The 18,272-nt window shown below is 50.3% G+C and overlaps 2 protein-coding genes across 7 annotated transcripts in view; both read right to left on the bottom strand.

The window, feature by feature from the left end:
• Positions 1-13,786, bottom strand: part of LOC122173389 (zinc finger protein 436-like) — a 49,813-nt gene extending 36,027 nt beyond the window's left edge. The window contains exons 1-5 of one of the 6 annotated variants that reach the window (XR_010592024.1): positions 12,793-12,851; positions 11,344-11,431; positions 10,710-10,836; positions 7,065-7,178; positions 364-6,751 (exon numbers count right to left, since the gene is read on the bottom strand). Coding sequence is in view for 5 of the 6 variants with exons in the window: in XM_065564512.1 (XP_065420584.1) it covers positions 5,184-6,748; positions 7,065-7,178; positions 10,710-10,836; positions 11,344-11,431; positions 12,793-12,836 (1,938 nt within the window). In the remaining variant the exon portion in view is untranslated. Of the gene's footprint in view, positions 1-363; positions 6,752-7,064; positions 7,179-10,709; positions 10,837-11,343; positions 11,432-12,792; positions 13,525-13,565 lie in introns of those variants that run through there. The other 5 variants (XM_065564513.1, XM_065564512.1, XM_065564517.1 and 2 more) reach the window with 5 other exon arrangements.
• LOC101948742 (zinc finger protein RFP-like) overlaps positions 1-18,272 on the bottom strand; it is a 1,201,957-nt gene that overhangs the window by 1,048,091 nt on the left and 135,594 nt on the right. The window lies entirely within an intron of this gene.

The raw sequence follows: 18,272 nt of genomic DNA on the forward strand, positions 1-18,272 counted from the left end.
GCTTAGTTTGCCAGTTCTCAAACTTTGTCTTTGTATCTCCAAAGGTAACATACTTGTTAACAGTAAAAATGTTTTAAAATAAATTAAAATATAGAGGTGAGAAATAACAGACCTCACCTCTATTGTCCCTCTGCAAATTTGTGTACACAGAGTCAATCCCTTACCGCTCTCCAAACTTGCAAATTTTCAAAAAGTACAATGAATACAAGACTGTTGGAGGCAGAATAGATCTGGAGAAGGAGAAGTCTGGAGACAAATGTGAGAAGAGAGGGACATACACTTTTCTGTTAAAATATTATATGTTTGCTGTTGAAGAAACAAATCCAGAATGCTGAACGTTGTTGTTTTAGTTAAATAGTTCACCTCCTAATGACTTCATAAATATCTGCTTCAATTACCTTTGGTAATGAAATAACCAAACAAACATTCATTGTCTGATATAGCTGTAAAACTCATCTGAAAAGTTTTCAAAATAAATCACTGTTTACAAATGTACAGTGTGTACCTTCTAAAAATGAAACCTACAGCTATCTCTGCATTGTGAACGGGGCCGGTGGAATCATTTAGGCCATGTAGACGGTAGCCTAGGGTGCTAGGATTTGGTGGGCACCATTTTCTTCAGCAGCGACCGTGGCGTCTGGATCTTCAGCAGCTGCAGTCGCTGCTGGCATTTAGGTGGAGGGACCTGAGGCAGTGGAGAGCGGGGAGGGCCGCCTGCAGCAAACGGGGTGGGGCAGCATGCAGGGGAACTCCCCGCCCCAGCTCACCCCTGCCCCACCTCCTCCCCAAGCACGCTGTGGTTTCTTCACTTCTCCTGCCTCCCAGGCTTGTGGAGCCTAAGCTGATTGGTGCCGCAAGCCTGGGAGGCGGGAGAAGTGAAGCAGGCACGGCGGGCTCAGGGAGGAGGTGGAGCAGGGGTGAGCTGGTATAATTTGTCCCAGGCTTGTGGCGCCAATCAGCTTAGGCACTGCAAGCCTGGGAGGTGGGAGAAGAGAAGCGGCGATGGTGTGCTCGGGGAGGAGGTGGGGCAGGGGTGAGCTGGGGTGGGGGGGTGCCTCAGGGTGGGGAGTGGGGAGCTGCCACAGGGTGGGGAGCCTCAGGGCGGAGCTGCCGTGCGGGGAGCCTCAGGGCGGAAGGGGAGAGCTGCAGGGAGGGGGGGCCTTCCAGGGTGGGGGCTCAGGGACGGGGGGGCGCAAAGTGGAAGTTTCACATAGGGCGCAAAACATCCTTCCACCAGCCCTGGTTGTGAAGAATATGTATTAAGGTTATAACAACCAACAAGAATATATTTTTATGTAGAACACCATGATTAAATTGAGTCTTCCTGACTAGTGATTTAAATCATATCCACCCGGCTGCTTCCCTGTGTGAACAACAAACCCCTCCATGCTCTGCTCCCACACAGCCACCAGCCTTCAAAGTCACTCCTGGCTGCACTGCACTGAGTGCGACCAGCCAGACACTCAGGAATGTACCAAACGACACAGCAACATCAGCCAGTTCTCTATTCCCAGCCTTGCACCCCGGGAATGTGCATCTTGGACTGCTCAGTCTGTCCACTGCGCTGGACAAACTCAGTAATTAGTGGGTCGCCCCCATAAAGGGGCCGGATTAGGCCACAACCTTCTTCTCTCCAGTCAAATCCCCCAAACACTTCAATGAAAACACACAGGTCCAGACAAAACACTAAAACCAGTTTAGTAACTGGAGCAAGAGGGTTTTCAGGGATTACAAGGGAGAAAGATGTTAAAGGTCAGAAACGGTTAAAACTATAAATTTAAAACATGCATTTTAAATCCTAAATTATACCAAACTAAGGAAAATGAGAAGCAAGCAGGTTTTCTCACCCCACCCGCTGTTGCAGGCAGTTCACAGTTCTTAAATCCAAGCTGGATTTCCTTCCAGCCTTGATCCACCCTCCCTGTTGCCATTCAAGCCATCTCGTTGCCTTCTGTAAAGATGGGGAAGGAGAGGTAAAAATTGAGGCAATTCTCCCTTGTGATTTTATACCACTCTCCTCTTTGAGGTTCATCCCCCAGCCGGGGGGCAGGCGACAACCAGTCTGTGGCCTAAGTGAGCGTGCAGCCGTCCTTCCGGAGAATTGTAACTCTCCTGTTCCCAGCTCCACAGCTGGTGAATGGCCGGCTGAGCAATTACTGGCCACGTAGCACCTAGCTGGTGTGCAGGTGACATTGTCACTGAGGAGCTCGTCTGTGGGCATTTTCCAGCTTTTCATTATGTAACAAACATACAGCAAACTCTCAGAGCTCCATGGACAGTGCTGATAGATATATTTTAATGGGACACTAATATTCAGCAGGTGATGACTTTTCCTACGATACCTCACAAGACATACTTTGGAGAAGATTTATCATTTTGTAAACGTGGTGCCCATAAGAGTGTAGACCAGTGGTTCTGAGATGTGTTTCATTGCCGCCCTCTCCCACTTGGTGTCTGTAGTCATTTACGCCCCCACCCTCAAAAGCACGTATATCACCACCCAGCTCTAAAGGCAGAGTAGTTGCTGGCAATGTGCACAGCTCTGAAGACCTCCAATAGCAGCACAGAAATTAGGGTTGCCACCTGAAAAATAATATTCATCAATATCGCTGTTCACAACACTTATCACCCCATTGCCACTCTTACTTCTGTGCTGCTGCTCCACCTGGGTTTGAGAGCCTGAGCATTTATCCCCACCTCTCAAGGCCTGTTCCTTCTTAATGAGCCCCAGGCAACTGAGGCCGACAGCCAGTGCTCTTTAAAAAAAAAACCAAACAACCCACACTGTTCACGCCTCCCCTGACACATTCCTGTGCCTTCATTGGGATGCTCTGCCCACATTTGGAGAATTGCTAGTGTAGAGAGTCACCGTGGGGATTGGTAGCCAAGAACGTAACACCAGCTCCTTTCCGTCTCCGGGATCCCCAGAGAGAATGTCCGAGCAGGAGAGCAGAACAGATCCGATTAACATTAACCTGGCAAAACACATTTTGGTGATTTCAGCTATAAACATTCCCTCCATCCTTCACCCCCTACCCCCAGCGAATTCAATGAGACTGAGCTAGAATAGGGTAGGTGGCACAGGCAACGGTTATAATGGCTGAATTATTGATCCCTGAAATAATAGAACAGGAGTACTTGTGGCACCTTAGAGACTAACAAATTTATTAGAGCATAAGCTTTCGTGGACTACAGCCCACTTCTTCGGATGCATATAGAATGGAACATATATTGATATATATACACACATACAGAGAGCATAAACAGGTGGGAGTTGTCTTACCAACTCTGAGAGGCCAATTAATTAAGAGAAAAAAAACTTTTGAAGTGATAATCAAGCTAGCCCAGTACAGACAGTTAAGAAGTGTGAGAATACTTACAAGGGGAGATAGATTCAATGTTTGTAATGGCTCAGCCATTCCCAGTCCTTATTCAAACCGGAGTTGATTGTGTCTAGTTTGCATATCAATTCTAGCTCAGCAGTCTCTCGTTGGAGTCTGTTTTTGAAGTTTTTCTGTTGTAATATAGCCACCCGCAGGTCTGTCACTGAATGACCAGACAGGTTATAGTGTTCTTCCACTGGTTTTTGAGTATTTTGATTCCTGATGTCAGATTTGTGTCCATTAATTTGTTAGTCTCTAAGGTGCCACAAGTACTCCTGTTCTTCTTTTTGCGGATACAGAATAACACGGCTGCTACTCTGAAACCTGAAATAATAGAATACGGGAACCCTTTGGATAGCTCAACATAGACTACTACAGTTACCCCTCTTAGAATCATAGAATATTAGAGATGGAAGGGACCTCCGGAGGTCATCTAGTCGAACCCCCTGCTTAAAGCAGGACCAATCCCCAACTAATTCATCCCATCCAGGGCTTTGTCAAGCCTGACCTTAAAAACCTCTAAGGAAGGAGATTCCACCACCTCCCTAGGTAACCCATTCCAGGGCTTCACCACTCTCCTAATGAAATAGTGTTTCCTCATATCCAACCTAAACTTTCCCCACTGCAACTGGAGACCATTACTCCTTTTTCTGTCATCTGGTACCACTGAGAAGAATCTAGATCCATCCTCTTTGGAACCCTCTTTCCAGTAGTTGAAAGCTGCTATCAAATCCCCCATCATTCTTCTCTTCTATAGAGTGAACAATCCCCGTTTTTTCAGCCTCTCCTCGTAAGTCATGTGCCCCCTTATCATTTTTGTTGCCCTCTGCTGTACTCTTTCAAACTTTCCCACATCCTTCTTGTAGTGCGGGCCCAAAACTGGACACAGTACTCCAGATGAGGCCTCACCAATGTTGAATAGAGGGGAACGATCACATCCCTCGATCTGCTGGCAACGCCCCTACTTGTACAGCCCAAAATGCCGTTAGCCTTCTCGGCAACAAGGGCACACTGTTGATATATCCAGCTTCTCATGCACCGTAAATCCTAAGTCCTTTTCTGCAGAACTGCTGCCTAGCCATTCGGTCCCTAGTCTGTAGCAGTGAATGGGATTCTTTCATCCTAAGTGCAGGACTCTCCACTTGTCCTTGTTGAACCTCATCAGATTTATTTTGGCCCAATCCTCTAATTTCTCTATGTCCCTCTGTATCATATCCCTACCCTCCAGCGTATCTACCACTCCTCCCAGTTTAGTGTCATCTGCAAACTTGCTGAGGGTGCAGTCCACATCATCCGCCTGATCATTATTGAAGATACTGAACAAAACCGTTCCCAGGACCGACCCCTGGGACACGCACTTGATACCGGCTGCCAACTAAACATGGAGCCATTGATCACTACCCATTGAACCTGACGATCTAGCCAGCTTTCTATCCACTTTATGGTCCATTCATCCAGCCAATACTTCTTTAACTTGCTGGCAAGAATACTTTAGGAGATCATATCAAAAGTTTTGCTAAAATCAAGGAATAACACATCCACTGCTCTGCCCTCATCGACAGAGCCAGTTTTTCTCATCATAGAAGGCAATTAGTTATTTCGACATGACTTGCCCTCTTCTTCCAAGTCTTTAAAAATACACATTTACATTTCAAACTCTAGCGTATCTAAGGTTGACACACTGTTAAAATCTCTCTCTAAATGTTGACCCTGAGTCAATTACATACAAGTTGCTTAATCTTTCTTGCCACGTGTCACAGAAGTTTAGATCCTGTGTGGATTCTTCCATGTTTAATGAGGCTAGACCTCTATATGAAACTTTTCCCGCAGTCCAAGCACCTCTGGATTCTCTCCTGTGTGGATTGATTGATGTTGAACAAGGTGTGACATCTGTATAAAACTTTTCCCACAGTCCAAGCACTTGTGGGGTCTCTCTCCTGTGTGTAATGACTGATGTTGAACAAGGTTTGACCTCACTGTGAAACTTTTCCCATAATCCAAGCACTTGTGTGGTCTCTCTCCTGTGTGTAATGCCTGATGTTTAACAAGCTGTAACCTTCTTATGAAACTTTTCTCACAGTCCAAGCACTTGTGGGGTCTCTCTCCTGTGTGTAATGCCTGATGTTGATCAAGGTGTGCCCTCTGTATGAAAATTTTCCCACATTCAAAGCACTTGTGGGGTCTTTCTTCTGTGTGGATTGCCTGATGTCGAACAAGATGTGCTCTCTGTATAAAACTTTTCCCACAGTCCAAGCACTGGTGGGGTCTCTCTCCTGTATGGATTGCCTGATGATGAACTAGGTGTGACTTTCTTATGAAACTTTTCCCACAGTTCAAGCACTTGTGGCGTCTCTCTCCTGTGTGGATTGCTTGATGATGAACTAGGCGTGACTTTCTTATGAAACTTTTCCCACAGTTCAAGCACTTGTGGGGTCTCTCTCCTGTGTGGATTGCCTGATGACGAACTAGGTTTGACCTCTGTATGAAACTTTTCCCACAGTCCAAGCACTTCTGGGGTCTTTCTCCTGTGTGGATTGCCTGATGTTTAACAAGGACTGACCTTCTTTTGAAACTTTTCCCACAGTCCAAGCACTTGTGGGGTCTCTCTCCTGTGTGGTTTGCCTGATGTTGAACAAGGTCTGACCTTCTTTTGAAACTTTTCCCACAGTCCAAGCACTTGTGGGGTCTTTCTCCTGTGTGGATTGCCTGATGACGAACTAGGTTTGACCTCTGTATGAAACTTTTCCCACAGTCCAAGCACTTGTGGGGTCTTTCTCCTGTGTGGATTGCCTCATGTTTAACAAGGTGTGACTTTCTTATGAAACTTTTCCCACAGTCCAAGCACTTATGGGGTCTCTCCCTTGTCTGGCTCAACTGATGTCTCATTATTTCTGTGTTCGAAATGAAACATTTCCCCCACTCAAGGGATTGAGAGGGTTTCTCTCCAGTGTGGCTTGTCTCACGGTTATTAAGATCTGAGAGCTTATTGAAGCTTTCCCCATGGTCCAAGCATTGAAGGGGTTTCTCTCCAGTGTAGATTGTCTCATGTGTCACAAGCTGTGATCTCACAATGAATTCTTTCCCACACTGAGGGTAGTGACCGGGTGTCTCTTCCTTGGGGTTTGTCTGCTGCTCTCTGGGATCCTTGTCTCCTCCTGCACCGTTAATAGATTCATCCACTCTCTTCCCTGCGTGGTTTTCCAGAAGCCTCTCTGACCTGTGCCACTTTCCCCAGCCTTCTTCCTGCTCCAAGCACTGGGAAAAATTCCCTTCAGCTCTTCCCACAAAGGTTCCCTGCATTTCCACTTCCGCGGGAACTTCCTCATGATGATTCCCCTCCTCATTCTCACTCCCTCGCTCAGCACCTGCTGGGAGACAGACAATCCAGACAGGAGTCATTGTGCTGGTGAGAATGAGGAATAGTACCGAGGGAAAACCCAACACAAACAATGAGCAATTGGACTCCGCCTTCAAATCCCACCCAAACACTCACAGGGAAGGAAAGCTGGGAAGCAAACTCCTGCAGCTAATAGGCAGATTGGAATGGCGTGAGCTATGTCTGATGACTGCAGCCCTGTCCTGGCTGAGATGAGGAAGAACTGAGGGCGCTTACTCACACCATATTTTGGGATTGTCAACTTTTTCCTTCATCCCCCAGAAGGTTTCTGTGTCAGTCCTCACCTGTACGGGTGCATCTCAGAAGCCTTCTTTCCTCGCAGGCCTGGAGATCGGGTACCCACGGCTCTTCCCCTCGTTCCAGCCGGGAGATGAGCTCAGGTTTGGGAAAGGGTAATCCTGTGCAGAGGGTGAAATCAGACCAGATCAGGGTGCTTGGAACATTGGTGGAGTATTTGACAGAAAGGATATTCCGTGAGTGGAACCTGTCCCTGCGCTCTGCTGGAGGAACGTGGAATGCAAGAGGATGGGGAAACGGTCACTGAGCCCCCTTGTGCAGAGGAAGTTGTCTGGGGAGGTGAGTTGAATTATTACTACACCCTCACTAGGCATTCCCAGGATCTGTGCGCTCTGGGGGTCTTGCTGACTCACACACAGCTCTGCACTTAAACCCCTGCCTCTTTCTAAACCTGCAGAGCCCAGAGCCCTCCCTCTGGCTGGAGCTATTCCCAAGGAGGGAGGTGAACAGGGATTGTGTGTGCAGCCGAGAAACAACACAGACAGGACAATGCTGGATTTATGTCCCTTTGAAAGCTGGAGGGGTGGGGATGGTTTAGCTTGTCCATTGGGTTTTGACACCCATGTCCCACTGCAAAGCGCATGGAGATCCAAGTCTCTCTCACAGGGCAGCTGTGCATTATGGAACCACTCGCCTCTGATCTAACTGACATGGGAAGAACATGACCAGATTCAGACATGGAGACCCCACGGCTTCTAGTTAGGCTGACCAGACGTCGGATATTATCAGGACAGTCCCGATTTTAGGGTATTTGTCCCGTGTCCCGACCTTATATCGGTCGGGACGCACTAGTTCCTGATATCGGGGGACCATCTGGTGGAGGTTGCAAGCCGGCACCACTCACCTCTTCTTCCTGCGCCTGGGGAAGCGCAGCTGAACTCCTGGCGCTTGCCCGCCGGCCGGCAGGAGCCTACAGAGTGCTGTAGCCCCACTCCCCAGGCACGCACAGAGGCGGTGAGGAGGTCTCCGCTGCGTGCTGCGGGGATGGGGCTTGTAGGCGCCGGCAGAGAGCCCACCCACCCTCGCCCCCCTAGACCCGACCCGAGCGACCTTAGGAGCCAGAGGGACAGGACCTGCCTCCTGGATGCTTCCTGGGAGCCCCTCCAGGAAGTCTAGCACTGCTGGGACTCACCTGGCCCCCTGGCGGGTCCCTCTGGCTGGGGGAGGGGCTCTGCGTGCTGCCCCCTCCCTCCTTGAGGGGGGAGGTGGAGACGGAATGGAGGCAAGCTGGTGTGGCGGGTGGGCAGGGCGTGGAGCTGCCGGTGGGTTCTCAGCTCCCACCAATTTTTCCTGTGCTCCGGCGTTTTTTTGTGTTTTGCTTCACCGCCGGCTTGTTTTTTGGTTTTTTTTGCTCCCCCACACGTCCCGATATTTCACCTCTCTCATCTCTCAAGGAAGAAAGGAGGGCAGCAGAATACGGACCCTGGACTTCAGAAATGCAGACTTTGACTCCCTCAGGGAACAGATGGGCAGGATCCCCTGGGAGAATAACATGAAGGGCAAAGGGGTCCAGGAGAGCTGGCTGTATTTTAAAGAATCCTTATTGAGGTTGCAGGAACAAACCATCCCGATGTGTAGAAAGAATAGTAAATATGGCAGGCGACCAGCTTGGCTAAACAGTGAAATCCTTGCTGATCTTAAACGCAAAAAAGAGGCTTATAAGAAGTGGAAGATTGGACAAATGACCAGGAAGGAGTGTAAAAATATTGCTCAGGCGTGCAGGAGTGAAATCAGGAAGGCCAAATCACACTTGGAGTTGCAGTTAGCAAGAGATGTTAAGAGTAACAAGAAGGGTTTCTTCAGGTATGTTAGCAACAAGAAGAAAATCAAGGAAAGTGTGGGCCCCTTACTGAATGAGGGAGGCAACCTAGTGACCGAGGATGTGGAAAAAGCTAATGTACTCAATGATTTTTTTGCCTCTGTCTTCACGCACAAGGTCAGCTCCCAGATTGCTGCACTGGGCAGTACAGCATGGGGAGAAGGTGACCAACCCTCTGTGGAGAAAGAAGTGGTTCGGGACTATTTAGAAAAACTGGACGTGCACAAGTCCATGGGGCCGGATGTGCTGCATCCGAGGGTGCTAAAGGAGTTGGCGGGTGAGATTGGAGAGCCATTAGCCATTATTTTTGAAAACTCATGGCGATCGGGGGAGGTCCCAGATGACTGGAAAAAGGCTAATGTAGTGCCCATCTTTAAAAAAGGGAAGAAGGAGGATCCGGGGAACTACAGGCCAGTCAGCCTCACCTCAGTCCCTGGAAAAATCATGGAGCAGGTCCTCAGGGAATCAATTATGAAACATTTAGAGGAGAGGAAAGTGATCAGGAACAGGCAGCATGGATTCACGAAGGGGAAGTCGTGCCTGACTAACCTAATTGCCTTCTATGATGAGATAACTGGCTCTGTGGATGAGGGGAAAGCAGTGGATGTGTTATTTCTTGACTTTAGCAAAGCTTTTGATACTGTCTCCCACAGTATTCTTGCCACCAAGTTAAAGAAGTATGGGCTGGATGAATGGACTGTAAGGTGGATAGAAAGCTGGCTAGATCGTCGGGCTCAACGGGTAGTGATCAATGGCTCCATGTCTAGTTGGCAGCCGGTTTCAAGTGGAGTGCCCCAAGGGTCGGTCCTGGGGCCGGTTTTGTTTAATATCTTTATTAATCATCTGGAGGATGGTGTGGACTGCACTCTCAGCAAGTTTGCAGATGACACTAAACTAGGAGGCGTGGTAGATACACTAGAGGGTAGGGATCGGATACAGAGGGACCTAGACAAATTAGAGGATTGGGCAGAAAAAAACCTGATGAGGTTCAACAAGGACAAGTGCAGAGTCCTGCACTTAGGACGGAAGAATCCCATGCACTGCTACAGACTAGGGACCGAATGGCTAGGTAGCAGTTCTGCTGAAAAGGACCTAGGGGTCACAGTGGACGAGAAGCTGGATATGAGTCAACAGTGTGCTCTTGTTGCCAAGAAGGCTAACGGCATTTTGGGCAGTATAAGTAGGGGCATTGCCAGCAGATCGAGGAACGTGATCGTTCCCCTTTATTCGACATTTGTGAGGCCTCATCTGGAATACTGTGTCCAGTTTTGGGCCCCACACTACAAGAAGGATGTGGAAAAATTGGAAAGAGTCCAGCGGAGGGCAACAAAAATGATTAGGGGTCTGGAGCACATGACTTATGAGGAGAGGCTGAGAGAACTGGGATTGTTTAGTCTCCAGAAGAGAAGAATGAGGGGGGATTTGATAGCAGCTTTCAACTACCTGAAGGGAGGTTCCAAAGAGGATGGAGCTCGGCTGTTCTCAGTGGTGGCAGATGACAGAACAAGGAGCAATGGTCTCAAGTTGCAGTGGGGGAGGTCCAGGTTGGATATCAGGAAAAACTATTTCACTAGGAGGGTGGTGAAACACTGGAATGCATTACCGAGGGAGGTGGTGGAGTCTCCTTCCTTGGAGGTTTTTAAGGCCCGGCTTGACAAAGCCCTGGCTGGGATGATTTAGCTGGGAATTGGTCCTGCTTTGAGCAGGGGGTTGGACTAGATGACCTCTTGAGGTCCCTTCCAACTCTGATATTCTATGATTCTATGATCTAGTCACCCTGCTTCTAGTATCTGAGGGAACGGGAATCCCTTACCCAGCGAGGTCACCGTCTCGTAGTTCTCCTGCATGACGTCCCTGTAGAGGGCTCTCTGAGCGGGGTCAATCAGAGCCCCCTGCCCCTCGGTGAAATACACAGCCACCTCCTCGAAGCTCACCGGCATCTGAAAGAAAAAGAGTCCCCCACTCAGCACCTGCTGCCGCAGCCACAATCCCATTAGTCACGCAGGAGGAAGGATAAAGAAATTGAAGTTCTGGGAGGGTCAGAGTAGCAGAATCCCACCCCCACGCTGCTGAGAGCAGCCAGGAGGCTTCAGGGTGTGGGGAGAAGGTGAGAGCTCCTTGTCCCCCCACAGCACACGGAGCAGGGCAGGGTCTTCTCATTTCCCACATGCCTGCCAGCCACAGGCTGATATGGGAAGCAGAGCTCTGAGCCAGGGACAGGAAACCCAACAGCTTCCCTTCATAATTCACAGCAGCCTCAGTCTAGTGGGGTCTCACTCCAGCACTGGGAGCCTTGAAAATGTTCCCAGCCCTGTGCAAGGGGGTTGTATCCTGTTTGAGAAATGGGGGAATGTCCCGTCTCCCCTCCCCTGTCACCAATGGGCCCACTCAGAAAATCAGCAGGTTTATCACATCTTGTCTCCTCCCTGCCCCTGAAAATCCCCTACCTGAGCTGGCTCCATCACAAACATTTCCCTTCCCTGTCTCCTGGAAGATGGGCCAATCTGGAGCAAAAGGTGGACGTGATTCCTCAGCCTGTCAGGGCAAGAGGGGCGATGGGGGAGGTTACAGAAAGGGCTTCAGTCCATGTCACACCCCGGTTCCCCCCAGACTCTTCAGACCCTCCCAGTAACAGTATCTCTGAGCCAAATGCTAGAAAAAAAAGCAGAACTAAAGGAACCACTTTGGGAGATTTCCCCACACTGCCGTGTAAACTCCTCTCCCTTAGGAGCAGCAGGAGCTCTCTGATGGCATCACCTAAAGAATGAGCTGCCCTGGACTCCCCCAGCAGCCCCCAGGGACAGGCAGGCAGAGGCTGATCCCATTGACCCATCCACACTCCCTGCCTCCCAAAGCAGCAGTGACTCCGGTGTGGCTGAGATGTGAATCCTGCCCAGAAATCAGATCAGGGCCCTGGGAGACCCCAAAACTCATGAGATACAGACCAGGGGTGGTTCTAGGCACCAGCAAAGCAAGCACCTATTTGGGGCAGCCCATTTTCAGGGGCAGCAGTGGGCAGGGATCCAGCCTGGGAGCTGAGAGCCAACAGGGGGCCCTGGGAGCTGTAGTTCCTTGGTTAGTTCCCTGCCTATAGAGCCAGCCCTGGAGCAGGGAAAGAACTACATTTCCCAGCATTCCCTTGGCCGTTATTAACAGGAAAGGGAGGGGGAGGGAGTATGATAGCTGAAACCTCATCCTGCAGCTTGTTGTGAAGGGAGAGCTCATTGCTAGAGCCGGGTGGCACTGTGAATGGGGAACAAGTGTGCCCAAGGAGTAGAAGGCTTTGGCCCAGATATTCCCTTCAGAAGACTTCCCCAGACTGGATTAGGGATCCTGGTGTGACCTCACCTTGCAGCCCCCAAAGAAGGAATTGGGTGGACTAAATGGACAGTGCCCCTTTCTATCTGAAACCTAGCAAGGGAGGTATGTGGATCCCACTAGAATTTAAAATGAAAAGTAAGGGAGGGGAGGCTCTGCTAGAGGACCTGGGCAGCTTCAGATACAGTATCAGGCACATAGGAGGATTTCCACTTCTGAGCCATGGAAGCAGAAATTGACTTTTCCTTTCCAGATTTAGCTAATATTCAGAAAGGGAATCTAGCACCTGCCTTCCAGATCTGAACACCTCAAAATTCAGGAGTGCTCAAGCTCATTTTGCGCAGCTGTTACTTTAATTCTCCCAAATCAAATATACTGATCCACTGCAACTTGCTGTAGAAAAAGTAGGATAAAATTGAGCAAGAAATGCTTCTCAGTGGATTTTAGGACTGGAATTGCTATTTTCAACAGCCATTGCCTTTTTTTTTAGTTTTATTTGTTTGAAAGGAAGACAGTGATATCGCATTGGCAAGTTCCCCATAGAAACAAAGAATGGAACAAAAGAATAATAAAGGCACCTCAACTTTTCCTCATTGATGGAGGACAGGCTTATAATATGCATCCAGATATCCTCCAATCACACAAGCTGAAAATGGTTCCACTTTACTGCAGTTCTGTAACCATATGGGAACCACTCCTGTCTGTGTTCTGTGAACATCCAAAATTCCTGCTGAATGACCCGCCCTGGGAAGAAGTTACCAGTGATCCAAGGCTGGGGCGGAAGGAGGGTGCAGGTGGAGGGGCGGGGAGAACCCAGGGCTGGGATGGCAGGGGGTGCGGATGGGGGAGGAGAGCCCAGAGCTCGGGCCGCACGTGGTGAGGGGGGAGAGCCCAGGGCTGGGATGGCAGTGGGTGCGGGTGGGTGGGAGAGCCCAGGGCTGGGGCAGCGGAAGGGTGCAGGGAGGGAGCTCTGGGGTGGGGGCAGCCACACTTTTTTTCGCTTGGGGCTGCAAAAAACCTAGAGCCGGCCCTGCACAGACCCAACCAACACGGGTGTGTCTGACAATAACACACTGGTAGCAGGGTGTGGTGTGGGGGGCTGGGTTTTTGCCTCTGTCCACCGCCAGTCTCCCCACACACACCCTTCCCTCGCAGTGCCCCCGACTCACATCTTCCCCCATTCCAGCTTCGCTCCCCTCCACCCCACAATCCCCTCGATCCCTCCATCTTCCCTTCAGTGCACCCGAGCCCCCATCACAGCCTGACCCCGCATCGCCAGCAACCGCCTCCTGCTCCCTCCTCCCCCTGCAGCCCGGATGTGCCGGGAGTGAGGGGGGCGAGTCTCTCTCACCTTCACTCCGAGCGGGGCCCCCTGGGGCAGGGGCCGGGCCGGGAAGGGGCCTGGCCGGGCTGGGGGCTCTGCCCTGGGAGAGGCTCCTGGGGAGCAGCGGGAAGGGCCCTGCTGGAGATTCCCCTCTCCCGGCTGCAGCCAGGGCTCCGGGCTCCCAGCACCAGCCGCCGGGGCTCGGGGATCTCGCCAGGAGCCTGGAGCCAGAGTCCCCGCAGCGGCTGCGAGTCACTTCCTGCTGCCGGGCCTGAGCCCAGCGATCGCTCCCCCGAGAGCCGCCTCCCAGCTGCTCCTGGGTCCTAGCGATCAACCCTTCGTTCTCAGCATCTCTGTGTCCGGCTCCTGTTCCACTCACAGGCTCTACGGTCAGAAGGGCCCATCGTGAGCATCCAGCCCAGGGATTCTCACGACCTCAGACTGTGGCCAGCAACTCTTACTAGTGGCAGCTGTGACACTTTCCCCCATAATCCTAACTCACTTTATGAGAAACCAATAAATATTCACAGAGGTAAGTGGCAGGAACGGTCACCCCAGCACCCCTAACTCTACATCCCCTGTCAGCTGCCACCCCACCATTCTACATGCACTGGTGTCACACGCATTTCAACGGCACAATATTCAGCAGATCATGAGTTTTCCAATGATCCCTCACCAGGCACACTTTGCACACAAAATATCATAACCCTACACAAGTGGTGAACATGGGGTGCAGAGGTGATCACAAGAGGGATCCATGTGGGGCGAGTGGGGCACAGAAACTCTCTGTCATCCCAATGCAGGACACGGCAGGACATGGGGAGGGCATGACTGGCTGGCTATCGAGGGCTGTGAAGGCAGGCACGGAGAGGAGCCCCTCTGCAGGCTTGGCCCGGATCCAATGGAGTTGCTGGGGAGAGGAAACCCTCCCTCACCAGGATTTCAACGATTTCCACCCCACCATCGACCTCAGCCTGGACCAGTCCACACAATAAATCCTGGATACCACAGCAAATAAGTGATGGTCACATAAACACCACCCTATACCAGAAACCTATTGACCGCTATACTTACCTACCTGCCTCCAGCTTCTCTCCAGACCTTGGGAGGCAAGCCAGTCCTCGCTTACAGACAGCTCCCAATCTGAAGCAAATACTCACCAGCAATTACACACCACACCACAGAAACACTAACCCAGGAACCAATCCCTGCAACAAACCCCGTTGCCAACTCTGTCCCCATATCTACTCTAGCGACACCATCACAGGACCCAACCATATCAGCCACACTATCAGGGACACATTCAGGTGCACATCTACTAACATAATATATGCCATCATGTGCCAGCAATGCCCCTCTGCCATGTACATTGGCCAAACCGGACAGTCTCTACGTAAAAGAATAAATGGACACAAATCAGGAATGGTAACATACAAAAACCAGTAGGAGAACACTTCAATATCCCTGTATCAGAGGGGTAGCCGTGTTAGTCTGAATCTGTAAAAAGCAACAGAGGGTCCTGTGGCACCTTTGGGACTAACAGAAGTACTGGGAGCATAAGCTTTCGTGGGTAAGAACCTCACTTCTTCAGATGCAAGGTTTGCCCACAAAAGCTTATGCTCCCAGTACTTCTGTTAGTCCCAACGGTGCCACAGGACCCTCTGTTCCTTTTTTCAATATCCCTGAACATTCAATAACAGATTTAAAAGTAGCCATCCTTCAACCAAAAAACTTTTGTATAAAACTTTTCCCACAGTCCAAGCACTTGTGAGGTCTCTCTCCTGTGTGGATTGCCTGATGATAAACAAGGTCTGTCCTTCACATGAAACTTTTCCCACAGTCCAAGCACTTGTGGGGTCTCTCTCCTGTGTGGATTGCCTGATGACAAAGTCTGACCGTGTGGGCAGCGCTCTGGGGGTGGGGCTGTGCGCTTCCGCGGAGCAGTGTGTCTAGATCCTTGCGGAGCCAGACACGCTGCTCTCAGTAGCATGGTAGGGGAGACAGGGCTGTGGGGTTGGATAAGTGGCAGCAGCTCACCGGGGGTAATCAGGGAACAGGGAGCAGAGTGGGTTGCATAGCGGTTGGGGTTCCGGGGTGGTGGTTAGGGGCGGGTGGGTCTCTGGAGGGGGCGATCAGGGAGCAGGGGGGGTTGGATGGCACGTGGGAGTCCTGGGAGTCTGTCAGAGGGTGGGCGGGGATAGGGCTGTCATTGGACAGGGAGCAAGGGGGGTTGGGTGGGAGGTTTCTGGGCGGCGCAGTTAGGGTGGGGGTCTCCGGAGAGGGTGGTTACGAGACAAGGAGTGGGGGTGGGTTGGATGGGGTTGGGGATTTTGAGGGGGGGCAGTCAAGGGCTGGGAAGTGGGAGAGGGCGGATAGGGGGCGGGGCCAAGCTGTTTGCGGAGGAACAGCCTTCCCTATCTGGTCCTCCATACAATTTTACAACCCTCATGTGGCCCTCGAGCCCAAAAGTTTGCTCACCCCTTTGCTAAGTCCTTTAAGTTACTTTCACCCCGACCATTGGGAAGGAAACAGACGCATGAGGGGAAGGCTGGCAGCAGAACCTCAAGTCTCCCATGCCAGGGGGAGTTCAGGATTTAGCCAAAACCAACGTTGGTGGAGTTGAGGATGTCGGCTGGTTCCTCTTCTCTGGTTTGCCCTGCGTAACTTGCCTTTCAGGATCAGGATGATGAAGGCACAATGGTGCCAGGAGACAGCGGGTGTGAGACATTCCCCAGGGTACAATCTGGACTGTTGAACTGCTTAATTCTCCATCCCAGGGCATGTTTTACACTGCTTCCCAGAGTGAATAAAAATCAATGATTTAAAAAAAAAATCAAGAAAATCAGATTTTTTTTATTTAATTCGGATTATTTTGATAATTTTTTCCTCAAAAACCATTTTATCTAAAGAAAAAGATACATTATAGCTCAAAGATCTCTCATCATAGAATAGGGATTATACATTCTAATTCTATAGTATGAGACAATATAGACATGTCATGTTTAAGAAAACTTTTGTAAATGAGTTCCTGTAGTTCATGCATTAAGGACCCAGTCTTATGGGGATCCACAGGCTTCTGTATAGATTACTTAGGTAAATCTTTCTATCTACCCTATGGGACTCAGTGCTCAGTCTAGAAGATACCATCAGAGATGCTTAGTTTGCCAGTTCTCAAACTTTGTCTTTGTGTCTCCAAAGGTAACATACTTGTTAACAGTAAAAATGTTTTAAAATAAATTAATATGTAGAGGTGAGAAATAACAGACCTCACCTCTATTGTCCCTCTGCAAATTAGTGTACAAAGAGTTAATCCCTTACCGCTCTCCAAACTTGCAAAGTTTCAAAAAGTTCAATGAATACAAGACTGTTGGAGGCAGAATAGATCTGGAGAAGGAGAAGTCTGGAGACAAATGTGAGAAGAGAGGGACATACACTTTTCTGTTAAAATATTATATGTTTGCTGTTGAAGAAACAAATCCAGAATACTGAACGTTGTTGTTTTAGTTAAATAGTTCACCTCCTAATGACTTCATAAATATCTGCTTCAATTACCTTTGGTAATGAAATAACCAAACAAACATTCATTAGTTTTACAGCTATATCAGACAATCTGAAAAGTTTTCAAAATAAATCACTGTTTAAAAATGTACAGTGTGGACCTTCTAGAAATGAAACCTACAGCTATCTCTGCATTGTGAACGGGGCCGGTGGAATCATTTAGGCCATGTAGGTGGTCGCCTAGTGTGCTAGGATTTGGGGGGCACCATTTCCTTCAGCATCAACCACGGCGGACGCATCTTCAGCAGCCCCAGTCGCCGCTGGCATTTAAGTGGAGGGACCTGAGGCAGTGGAGAGCGGGGAGGGCCGCCTGCAGCAAGCGGGGTGGGGCGACACGCAGGGGAACTCCCCGCCCCAGCTCACCCCTGCCCCACCTCCTCCCCAAGCACGCTGTGGTTTCTTCACTTCTCCTGCCTCCCAGGCTTGTGGAGCCTAAGCTGATTGGTGCCGCAAGCCTGGGAGGCGGGAGAAGTGAAGCAGGCACGGCGGGCTCAGGGAGGAGGTGGAGCAGGGCTGAGCTGCTTCACTTCTCCCCTGTCCCAGGCTTGTGGCGCCAATCAGCTTAGGCGCTGCAAGCCTGGGAGGTGGGAGAAATGAAGCGGCGACGGTGTGCTCGGGGAGGAGGTGGGGCAGGGGTGAGCTGGGGTGGGGGGGTGCCTCAGGGCGGAGCTGCTGTGCGGGGAGCCTCAGGGCGGAAGGGGAGAGCTGCAGGGAGGGGGGTCGTTCCAGGGTGGGGGCTCAGGGACAGGAGGGCGCAAAGTGGAAGTTTCACACAGGGTGCGAAACATCCTTCTACCGGCCCTGGTTGTGAAGAATATGTATTAAGGTTATAACAACCAACAAGAATACATTTTTATGTAGAACACCATGATTAAATTCAGTCTTCCTGACTAGTGATTTAAATCAAATCCACCCTGCTGCTTCCCTGTGTGAACAACAAACCCCCCCCACGCTCTGCTCCCACACAGCCACCAGCCTTCAAAGTCACTCCTGGCTGCACTGCACTGAGTGCGACCAGCCAGACACTCAGGAATGTACCAAACGACACAGCAACATCAGCCAGTGCTCTATTCCCAGACTTGCACCCTGGGAATGTGCATCTTGGAGTGCTCAGTCTGTCCACTGCGCTGGACAAACTCAGTAATTACTGGGTCGCCCCCATAAAGGGGCCGCATT

This window comes from Chrysemys picta, chromosome 12, assembly GCF_011386835.1.
Source record: "Chrysemys picta bellii isolate R12L10 chromosome 12, ASM1138683v2, whole genome shotgun sequence".
In the NCBI taxonomy this organism is placed as follows: Eukaryota; Metazoa; Chordata; order Testudines; family Emydidae; genus Chrysemys; species Chrysemys picta.